This window comes from Telopea speciosissima, chromosome 9, assembly GCF_018873765.1.
Source record: "Telopea speciosissima isolate NSW1024214 ecotype Mountain lineage chromosome 9, Tspe_v1, whole genome shotgun sequence".
Classification (NCBI taxonomy): Eukaryota; Viridiplantae; Streptophyta; class Magnoliopsida; order Proteales; family Proteaceae; genus Telopea; species Telopea speciosissima.
The window spans coordinates 24,682,274-24,694,408 of record NC_057924.1 but is presented as its reverse complement, the minus strand read 5'-3'; the positions used below and the strand labels follow the sequence as shown (position 1 = coordinate 24,694,408).

At 35.5% G+C, this 12,135-nt stretch overlaps 1 protein-coding gene across 1 annotated transcript; it reads left to right on the top strand.

Moving 5' to 3' along the window:
- Window positions 1–8,034: 8,034 nt before the first annotated feature.
- Window positions 8,035–10,711, top strand: LOC122639613 (senescence-specific cysteine protease SAG12-like). Its single transcript, XM_043832489.1, has 2 exons — window positions 8,035–8,490; window positions 9,958–10,711. The coding sequence occupies exons 1-2, from the start codon at window positions 8,046–8,048 to the stop codon at window positions 10,548–10,550; spliced, it is 1,038 nt and encodes a 345-aa protein (XP_043688424.1). The 5' UTR covers window positions 8,035–8,045; the 3' UTR covers window positions 10,551–10,711.
- Window positions 10,712–12,135: the final 1,424 nt, after the last annotated feature.

Sequence of the window (12,135 nt, the reverse complement as noted above, 5' to 3'; positions counted from 1 at the left end):
TTGACAAAGATACAGTTCCAACCCATGGTTAGGGGTGCATCTCAAACAAAGTTAAGTTTGATGTAAACGGATCAAATACGGATCAGATACAAATAGGATGTGATTGGATCCGAATATTCCCTGCTCGGCTACAGATATCCTTTAATGGACACGGATGTGACTTGAATTCGGATATTTTTATGATCATATCATAAAAATATTTTCATGTAAGTGATTTTCTTATTGACACCCTTTAAGGTGTTAAATAATTTATAGGAACTAGATGTATTTAGACTTCTACACCTTTTATTTGCCCTTTGTCTTATTCTCAAAAGTTTTTTAAGCGAGGGATATAAAAGGGTTTTCAAAATAATAAGAAAGTGACATATCATTATATTATTAAAAGTGTCATTGTCATGCACATTTATCAAGTACATGTGTGAAATGATATTATTGCCCCCAAGGGACAATTTCTTAGATCTACTAGATAAGAACGAAAATTACAACATAAGTAGGTTTCAAATATGTTTTACATCCACTACTTTAAATTCCATTTTGAAAATATTTACTCAATCCCCAAAGTTAGTTAGTACTCATGCCATAAAAGAGTAAAATAAAAGCAAATTTCCAAAATTGCCCCTAAGCCATGTTGGGGAAAATAGGAAGGAAGGAGCGTGCAACTTTCTCTACCTGTTTTTTTTTTTTATCGAGATTCCTTCCACCCACGGTGAATGGGATCACATTCACCGCGGAGCGGGAGAGGGTGGGAATAGGTATCATGAGGGTATTTTGGAATATACCAAGACCCTAGGAGCGGTATGGGATCCAATTCACCTTGAACCATCCTCTCTTCTTTTTTTCGTTTTATTTTTTTTTTTTTTTCCTAATACATTTCTATTGTTTTCTATTCCACAATTAAGGTGTAATTCCCTTTGGACTAGATGCTATAGTTTGTTTTCATATATATATATATTGGAGCAATAGGAGCTTTGATTTCTACTCCTATAATTAAGGTGCACTTTCATCGGATTTCACGGTTTTTAAAATAGTTAAATAGGTTTGGGCAATTTTGGAACTTTGATTTTATTTTATTCTTGCATGGCATGACTACCAATCAACTTTGAGGATTAATTAAATCTTTTTAAAATAGAAAGTAGTGGATGTAAAACAAATTTGAAACCTACTTATTTTGTAATTCCGTTCTAATCTAGTAGATCTAATAAATTTTCCCTGAGAAAAATTGTGTCATACCGAAAGGGTAAAAAAAAAAAGAAAAGTTACAAATTATTTGACACCTTGAAAGGTGTCAATAAGAAAATCCATAATTTATAAACTTACTTTGTTTCTCTTTTAATATAACACACTATTAATAGCTGCCTAGTGTAGTTGGTGAGCTGTTGTGCGCTTCATGCCCATGCTCACCTGGAGGTCTCGATTTCAAATCTCTTGGCTGGTACCTTACCCCTCCCATCCCCCCCCCCCCCCTAAAAAGGTAAAATAAACATAAAAGCTCCCAATTCCAAAACACATACACTATTAATTTTTTTTTTCTCGATGAATGCAAATAGTATCATTTTACATGTGTAATCGAAAAAAATGTACAAAACAACGATAGCTTTTGATAATAAGTCACTTTCAAAATATTTTTGAAAATCTTTTTATACCCCTAATTTTTTTTAAAAAAATTTGGAATAAAAAAATGGGCAATTAAAAATAAAATTCTAAATTCTAAATACACTTATAGAGGTGTCATTTAGATAATCCTTGTATATAATTTGATCTCTTAAGTGGGACAACAACGATTGCTGTCTTTCTTATCTATTATGAAATGTGAACACCACTAAATTCATCCTATTGTGGATCTCGACTCAGAATCTTCTACAATGTGGCATTGCCATGTTTTGGACTAATTTATAAATGATAAATCGCTTTCTTTCAACATAAGAGTGGTATTCATGCATGGAGTTGTAGGGTCAAAACTCTTATAATTTGTTCTTTAATTTGTTTGGTTTGTGAAACCTCAGAACCATTATTAGTTTATTATAAATTAAAAAGAAGTTGTGATATTTTTTCTTTGTGTTTGAAAATGGATCTCATGCTTTCATTAAAAGGAATGAATTTTCTTGGTGTGAACGAAATCTCATTGTGTGTGCTAAAAATAATGGATGATTTCATCATTGATTACTCTCTTCTGAACCGCATATGTAAGATTTCACCATATAACAAAATGGAATCTTGACTCATTAGAAGGAATCTTGAAGGTTACGGAAAGCTAACTTTGATAATAACTCATCTGATTGAGACCATATTAATTGTTGCAATTAACAAACACTACTCTTGAGTGAATCTGATCATAGCAAATAGCAAACTAATAATTGACATTAAGTCCCGTTTGGATAAGGTATGTTTAATAGGACCGAGTTTGCCTTCACCCACGGTGAATGGGATCACATTCACCAAGGGACGGAAATGGGTATCAGAAGGGTATTTTGGAACATACTAAAACCCTAGTGTTATTGGTAGAGCCTGATCTCAATCCAGAAAGTGTTGTGGTGTTCCTTGGGCGGGCCGTTTCGCCTTTGAGACGTGCATAAATGGCCTAAAAGTGCATACGTCTGCGCATCGATGCTCATACGTACCTATAGAACTCGTCGAGATCTTTGATTTGATATGTATTTTTACCCTATTTTGGTTCAAATCTTGAACCAGACCGGGTGGGTCTCTAGGAGCAATTTTGTACTTTTTGGGTTAAGGTTTACCTATATATTGTAACCATCTCTTTGAAAGATGTGAGAGAGAGAGAAAGAGAGAGGGTTTGTATTATTCTTCACATAAATAGTGGATTTGTACTATCACTCAGCCGTGGATATAGCCTTCCTTTTTGGGGGTGAACCACGTAAAATCTTGTCTTGTGTGTGTGTGATTTCTTTTTTCTCTTGCATTTCTTCTGCAAAATCGTCATTCTACTGCGTTGTTTTTTTTTTTAAACCTAGGAGGGGTTTGTGAACCCTACGATGGTGGTTGAACCATCCTCTATGGGTGGAGGAAAACTTTGTCTTTTTTAATACTACATCACCCGACACGATTAAATAATTGTGAACTTTAATCCTCAATGTTTTGTGAGGCATGCAAGAATATCATAATCTATTATACGAATTAATTAAGGATGAGGTTCTCCTTTCTGATTTATTAAGATATATACTAATTATTAAGACCTATACTAACTAGTAGGGCAGCAACAGGGTCGGGTTGGGCCGGGCTTTTTAACACCCTAGCCCAACCCTGAATCCCCTTAGCTAAGCCCAGACCCGCCCTGACCCTGACTCAGGGCCTAAAAACCTTGACCCTAACCCTGACCCTGACGGGCCAAGCTCAGCCCAAGCCCGCCCTGAGTGACCCTGATTGGGCCGGGCTGGGCGGGCTGGCCCTGACCCTGACCCTGACCCTAACCTCATCTTTCCTTCTAATAAAATCACTTTACTAAATTATAAAAAAAAAAAAAAAAAACAGAGCATAGTGATCATTTTAAGGGGAATTCAATTCAGAGGGAAAGGAGAAAGAAGAGCGCTTACAAAATTACAGAAATCACAAGCAGTACAAGCCTATAACAAAACCTTATTGAATCACAAAACAGGAGCTTCTAGTTAAATCTTGGTGAACAACTGGGAAAAAAAAAATTATCATTGAGGCTTTAAAATCACCCTACTCTAATCAATAAAGCAAACTCTGAGTCAAAACCATTCTTTGGAAAGGTACAGAGGCAAATTCCCATATCTTCACCGTTCCATCATCGCTTGCTGAAGCTAACAGAGGGGTTTCCTACAGAATATCAAAAAGCCAAGGACATGAGTGCTAAATACTCTAAACCAACATTGGAAAGGCACCAATTTGTAGATAAATATGAGCTGTGGTGTTTAACAGTAGAGATGGGACACTCTTCCTCTTACTATGATAGTGGTAAGGTGAAAGAGTGAAGGAAAGGAAATTTGGAAGAAAAATTTAGCCCTATGAAATACTAATCAGATGGAATCTTGAACCTAAAAATAATATACAAGGCGTAACAGATTGCAGCTATGCAAGATTGTTGAAACATTTAGCCCTATGAAATACTAATAAGATGGAATCTTGACCATATATATTCTGCCATTAAATAGCAATGAACAATGCGCAATGAGCAATAGACCCACATACATAGAGAGACATAAAGAGAATGAGAAATGCATAGATCTTATAAGGGTTAGATTCCATCTCTTTCTTCATCATCACCACCACCACAACCAAATAAAAGAGAATTTTAAACGACTCTTTACCTTGTTTTAGAAACAGAACCTTCGATCGTTCAGCAAGTGAGAACCTTCATTTCTCCAGCGAGTTAGAGAGAGAGGTGATAAAGAGAATCACTCCATGAGAGAGACGAGTTTGTCTGCTTTAAGTTACAAGCAAAGGGGTAGGGGCTTGGCATTCTCTGAGAAAAAAACTAATAGACAGAGAGGAAGAAATGAGAGATTCACCACTGAAATCGCTGGCTGAACGAAGACAGAGAAGAAGAAGAGGAACAAAGTGTGTCCACACTCCACCGCTGCAGTCACCTTGGAAATAGATACTATATTTCAGCCGCTGCAACTAATCGGAGACGAAGAAGAGGAAGGGAGCAGGATATTGAGGTTTTGAAGATGACTCGCCGGCTACCGTCAACCTGAAACGAGAACGGCAACAAAGCAAAAGGAGGCAGCAACTAGGGTTCCAAGCATTTGGGTTTTGTTTGAAAGAGGAGATAAGTAACACTTGACTGGGAGTTTGGGATAGTGGGAATCGGGTAGGGCGAGGGTTTGTGAGTTGTGAGTTTTATTTCGTTTTATTTTTTTTGAATAATATTAAAAACTTAAAAGCGAGCGTATTATATGTTCTTTTTCCCGGTAGGAAGCGTATTATACATTCATTATGAAAAAATCGAAAAAGAAATCAAACCAAACAACATCCCAATTCATAAATATAAATCACCCTATAAAATTGAAATAGAAATCATACCAAATCATCGCTTAGGCCATATTTGGTATTATTTTTATTTCAATTTTGCATTGATTTCATGAAATAGTCAACAAATAGATTTTTGGTTAAGAAATTGAAATTGTATTTCATTGAAAATAGGTGTAATTAGGGCTGCAACAGGGTCGGGTTGGGCCGGGCTTTTTAAAACCCTAGCCCAACCCTGAGTCCCCTTAGCTAGGCCCAGACCCGCCCTGACCCTTACTCAGCCTTGTCAAACTCAGTCAAGATGAGTCACATTTTTTTATTATGCTATAAATATGATTATATTTATATCATTATATGATTTGGACAATTTATGACCTTCCTCGTCGTTGGTCTTTTGCCGAATTTATCATGACTTAGGTAAAATATTGAGTCTTATTTGACTCGAACATTTGATGACCCAGTCTCGTCATTTTTACCCTAACCTAGTCTACAGAGTACAAAGTCTACAAACTCTACACTTCTACAGTCTACTCGACTCTTGACCAAGTTTTCCAAAATTTGACTCGACTCGGGTGACTCGTCGCTCCAGGTCAAAACCCGATTTTCCAACTATGCTTTAAATAACTACTATGTTTTTTTTAAGGTTTATGCCTATTTGATGAAGTGTCGTCGTGTAGCTTTTATGTGTGCGAGATTCTTGGGATCTTCAATTATTTAATTGATTAAAAAAAAATCTTGAAACAAAAAGGGGAATGTAAACAAAATACAAAAGTTGGAATCAAATATATTTAGTAAATCAAACGTTTAATTGAAAAAGACGATTTTTCCCATATAAAACGTCAGATATGGATCTATTATTTATTCGTGCATTTTATGTTACTTTGCATATGTACTTAGAGGTCATATTTTTTTTCTTTTATGTCCCCCTCTGGCCCCCAATGCCTAAATTTGGCATTTTATAGTTTTATTTGTTTAATGAATTTGTACATTAATCCTTCGTAACCTAGTTATAAATAAATAAATAAATATATATATATATATATAATGTACTCAGAGGTCAAATTTATGAACCCTATTTGTTATTTTAAAAAAATCAAAATAATAGAAAAAAATTCAGAACAGTAGTTGGTGACTTGTGTCATATTATCATATTTTGTAATATAATATCCAGTATAATATAATATCATATTATCATTAATTCATTATATATAATCAAGGCCTAGTCCAGGGTCAAAATCAGGGCCGGGCCAACCCTAGGTCTCAACCCTAACCCGACCCGACCTTGACTCAGGGTCAGGAATTTTTTACCGTAACCCGCACTCAGGGCCAGAAATCTTAGCCCAGGCCTTGTTCGGGCTCAGGGCGGGTTCGGGCCGACAGGGCCAAACTTGCACTCCTACTAACTACCATTTAGGTGAGTTGGTGCCCAAGCTGCTTGTTAAGTAGAACGTCTCATTTTTTGATTCCCAAGAGATGCTCCCCATTCCATTATTTTGCACACCTCGTTTTCCGTACGCACTTACCTTATATCCCAAACCCTTGATAGGTTAATTTGATCCGTTCCTTTGCAATTAATGGCCCCATTAAATTGATCATTTTTTTTAATAAAAGCTTGGCAAAGATTATATAACTAATAGGGAGAATGTTCTCTTTGTGCCGGGGGTGCAGACTGAGCCCAGACACATGGGGTAGGCGTAATGATCACCCAGCCCCCCTGAGTGGCAGGCCCATGTGTCTAGGCACAGTCTACGCTGCGGCACAGAGAACATGAGCTCATAACTAATAGGGAGAAAGAACATTATCTGGTTGTTTAGTGGCTCGTGGCCCCTGTGCCAGGCAAAGGGCCATGTAAAATGATCATCACGCCCATGGAAAGGCCGAAATCTTCGGGGTTGCCATAATCAATTTGCACAACTCTGTGTCTAGGTGCAGGGACAGGACACCATGCGTGATCAGGTAGTGTTCTCTTTCTCTTATTAATATGAAAAAATGATGCTCGTTATAAATAATCCCAAGCATTCCATAGGAAAATAAATATAAATTTGGTTTGTTACTCCACCTTTGGCATTGTCATCAATTAACAAAAGATAAACACCTACTAAGAAACCACTTTCATCATGGCATGACCATTACCAAAAACCTTAAGACAAAAAAGGGGTAGACGAAAAAACTGTCTACACTAGAACTAAGAACAATAACTATCAAAGCGATAGCAAGATGTTTCCTAATAGTTCTTAATAATATTCTGAGGAATAGACAAAAAAGAAGAAAGCCAACTATGAGAAACCTATAGTGAAGTACTATTCTTCGCCAACAAGTCTACTCTACTGTGAATGCCTCCCTATAACAGTAGTGACTTTCCAAATAATTGATTTTAGAAACTGCTCATAATGTGCCCACTGCTGCTGAAATGGATCGGTTAAATATTACCATACGTCTATAGTTTCAATTTAAAACAGAATAAAATTGTCTCTGTTATAATGACAAATAAAGATTCTGCTTTAAAAAAAAAAAAGATATATAATAATTGACCGATCGGATACTGAATCCTTGAACATGATTGAAAGAGAGAATATTTCAACTAGAACAATTTCTTATTGGTGGATGATATAATTAATCAGTAGTCTCAATAAGTTTAATGAAACAATTATTGTTAGTTAGGACATGATGGGAATCTCTGAGACGAACTCACACGAAAGCAAAAGCAATCAATCAATCCATCTTATCAAAGATTCCTAACTAATTGGACTTGCAATCTACACGTAACTAAACCAAACCTATATTGGCCATTGAATGGTGTCATGTCATCTTTCATAAGACAACAACCCTTTTCAAATGAAGCCAAAAAGATTCCATTTCAACATTATTTATTGATTAATTGAAGTGAAGTAACCGATACTTATTAGTATATACTATACAATTCCTATCACCCTTTCTAAACTAGAAGATTCCAACCCCTTTTTTTTTTTTTTTAATTTAAATTAATATCTCCACTAATAAGTGTTTTTGTATGGGAAGCAAATGGTCTATATAAACTAGAGAAAATCACTCAAATTGAAGTACTTCAAGTCTTCTTAAGTCTTTAAGAATCAATGGCTTTGACACTCCAGTGCTGCTTCTGCTTAGCCATATGCCTTGGTTTAGGGTTCTGGGCTTCTCAAGTAGAAGCTAGAACTCTTGATGAAATGGCTATGGTGAATAGGCATGAGCAATGGATGGGTGAATATGAGCGTGTGTATAGAGATGTTAAAGAGAAGGAGAAGCGGTTCTTGGTGTTCAAGAACAACGTGGAACGTATAGAGTCTTTCAATAAAGATGGGAATAAACCATATAAGCTAAGTATCAATCGGTTTGCAGATTTAGAGAATGAAGAGTTCAAGGCAGTTCGTACTGGATATATGATGAAATCTACAGGAAATAAAAGGTCATCTTCTTCAAACACAGTTTTTAAGTATCATAACGTGACTGCTGTGCCAACTAGCTTGGACTGGAGAAGGCAAGGAGCTGTTACCCCTATCAAAGACCAAGGCCAATGTGGTGAGAACCTTAGCTTTGTTAATTTACGTATTATTTGCAGATTTTCTTGTAATTAAGGTTGGTTACAACAAAATTGTAATTTTATTTTTTTCGCCCCTCGTCATATTTTCAAGAATTTCTATCCTCTCAATTTGTCTGCCCGTACTTGACGTCAAGTACATTTAATAGAGGGAGGTGGACCCCACCTCCGGCAGTGTGTTCAGGCAAGGGGTAGGATAGTCATTTTTGCCCCCTCAATTAGATGTACTTGACATCAAGTACGGGCAGCCAAATTGAGAGGATAAAGATCCTATTTTCAAAAGTGATTTTAGTTACTTATTATTATATTATTTTCAAAAGTTGTCATTGTCTATGTGAAATGACAAGATTAACCCTGCATTAAATAAATTTTGGGAATAAGACAAAGGGGCAAAATAAGTGAGGTTACAACTTCTTCGTCGTCATATTTTCAAAAGTGATTTTAGTTATGGATAAAAAAAAATGGTTTTTAAAATAAGTTGAAAGTGACTTGTTATTATTTTATTTTCAAAAGTTGTCATTGTCTATGTGAAATGACGAGGTTAAGCTTGTATTAAATAAAATTTGAGAATAAGATAAAGGGCAAAAAAGTGATGTTATAACTTCTTAGTTCACGTACTTGGTAACAAGAAGCACATGAACCTTATGCTTTTTTATAATCATGCTTAACTCAAGCCTTTGAAAGAACAAAAAAAAAGAACTCATAACTTCTTAATTTTATCATGTTTTACAACATAGACTAATCATATTAGGTCATTTGGATCGTCCGAAAGATGGTAATAATCCTTAGATAGCTGTCCTTTTCTATTGTTTTTTCAAATATCTTTGACTCCTGTTCTTAAAAAGAGAGTTGATTTTCTTAAGCACTTTTAAGAGTATTATTCTACCAAGTGGTCATGTTAGGTTTGGTAAAGATTAAATAACGATTAGATGATGATGTAGACAACATGACTTTAAATTTCAACGCCTATTACTAATATGATTGAAAAACTAGACAGCAAAAATTTATAGCCTGATTTTCCCGTATACTTTCAACATATCCCATGCAATACGCCGTGAATCTAAATTAAGAACAAATTTAATTGTTACGTTTTATAAGGATCTTAAAACAACTCGGAATCAATTCCTTGTGATGAGTTGGGGTGTTCAGCCCATATGGTCTTCTAGATAGTTTCTTAGAGTGTATTCCTTTCTTGGAATTCACCTGTATTGTTTCAGATGGGCCCTACCAACCTCCCACTTGTTTGATCCTTTGTAGTTTTGCGGTTGTCTTGGGCCTTGTCTCCTTTTGAGGGGTAACCCGCTTATCTTTTTTTTTTTTATGAAAGTGTAATCACACAAACCACACACCAATCACAAAAGGTTAACTGACTTTTAGGGTAACCCGCTTATCTTGTATATTATTTTCTTTTCTTTCTAATAAATTTGATATTACCTATCAAAATATAGGTTGTTGTTGGGCATTCTCAGCAGTTGCAGCCATGGAAGGAATTAACAAACTAAAGACTGGTAAGCTAGTCTCTCTATCCGAACAAGAACTAGTAGACTGTGATATAAACGGTATTGATTCGGGCTGCGAGGGTGGACTCATGGACAATGCTTTCCAATTCATCCAACAAAACCAAGGCCTCACAACTGAATCTAACTATCCATATGAGGGAATTGATGGAACTTGCCATAAGAAAAAGGCAGCTTTCCATGCAGCAAAGATCACTGGATATGAAGATGTTCCTGCTAACAATGAGAAAGCACTACTCAAAGCAGTGGCTAATCAACCTGTCTCTGTTGCCATAGAAGGAAGTGGATTTTCTTTTCAGTTCTATTCAAGTGGGTTATTCACTGGGGAGTGTAGCACTAATCTGGATCATGCAGTTACTGTGATTGGTTATGGTATGAATAAAGATGGAACTAAGTATTGGTTGGTGAAGAATTCTTGGGGGACTGGTTGGGGTGAAAATGGGTACATGAATATTCAAAGAGATGTTGCTGAAAAAGAAGGTCTTTGTGGACTTGCCATGAAAGCATCTTACCCTACTAGATAATAATAAGTTATAGAATTAAGTGATAAAGGAACTCCAGTTCTTCATGTTTTATTCCAGAAATGAAAAATATGTACATATAGTCGTGTCAATTGTCTGTTGGTGTTGCTTGTATAATAAAAACTTGTAAGCATGGACTGTTAGTAAAATATTGAAGTTCAAAACCTTCTTATTATCTTCTGTAATTCCTAGTTTTTAATGCACGAGAGAACCCATGAGTTAAGGAATAGAGAGAGAGAGAGAGAGAATGAATTAAGGAATAGTAAACACAAAGTTGGTAGTTGACCCTTAAGAATAAGATAGGGAAAACTAAGGGTGTCAAAATCAAACCAAAACCGATTGAAACCAAACTGTTTAAATCAATACCGTGAAATGTTTGATAAATGTTTCAGTTATGGTTTTAAAATTGAGGTTGTTTAAATAAATGATTTAAATCGAATTAAACTATTTAACACTCTTAGATGTACATAAATATGCAAAAAAAAAAAAAAAAATCGTTTATCGAAATTGAATCAAACCGTTTAAATTGAAATAGTAAAATCGTTTAATAAATGGTTCAGTTATGATTTCAAAATTAAGATAGTTTAATTAAACGATTTAAACCGAACTGAACCGTTTAAATAATAATGATAGAATTTTGCTTGTAGTGGACCATAAGAAGAAATGGAGGTTGGTGGAACACAGGAACCATACAAGGAGATGATACGGCCAATGTAATTAGTTGGATAGACAGCAAGACTTTGATAATCGCACTTTACTAGATGATCAACCTTTATTGGCTCCTTGACCATTCTATATTTTCAGCCACTAAACCACCTTGCTCCTATTTTGATTTTTAATTATTTTGTGAATTTGCAACCTGACAAATGGACCCATTATGTTAGCTTGAACGTTGAAATATGTGTAGGTGAAATTGAGGCCCACTTTTTTTTTGGTTAAAAAATTGAGGCCTTACTTGTGCACCTAATTTGGGTGCCAAACATTGTAATTGTTAAATTATGTTTTAATATTAAAGTTCATTTAGAACCAAGTCATAATCTAAGTTTATCATTTAGAAACGAGTCACAATCTAATCTATGTATTAGGTTTCCACCAAAAAAAACAAAAATCTATATTTTAGGTAGGTTAAATAACACTTGGGTTACGTAACGTTTAGAGAAACTATATCAGGGTGCTTCAAGTTTGATTTATTATATTTGGGTACCCTGCGTTTCATTTTTTTGTTCTATTTTTCTTTGGGTAGAAAAGGATTTTACTGATGGTAATCATGTGTACAATCAGCGGCTTCAGCCAAGCATAACCTGTTAAGCCAAGGAATGAAATGTGGCTAAACTGTCAAACACATAATAGACAGAGCCTTCCTAGCAAGGATATCAGCAACATAATTTGCCATCCTTAGAATAAAAGAAAAGAGATCGATTCAAAGGAGTCACAAAGGACTTGAATATCCCTGATAACAGGAGCCACTTCTAGCACTAGTGTTCGAGACCTGTCTTGAATTAGTTCAATAACCTCTTTGTTGTCATATTCCACCTAGATGCGAACATTCCCTAAGGCAATTGCTTGAGTCAATGCACACCGGACAGCA

Excerpts from the sequence above, each read along its gene's own strand:
- LOC122639613 (XM_043832489.1), top strand. The coding sequence starts at position 8,046 with ATGGCTTTGACACTCCAGTGCTGCTTCTGCTTAGCCATATGCCTTGGT. Across the intron at positions 8,491-9,957 it reads CAAAGACCAAGGCCAATGTG|GTTGTTGTTGGGCATTCTCA; the intron begins GTGAGAACCTTA and ends ATCAAAATATAG.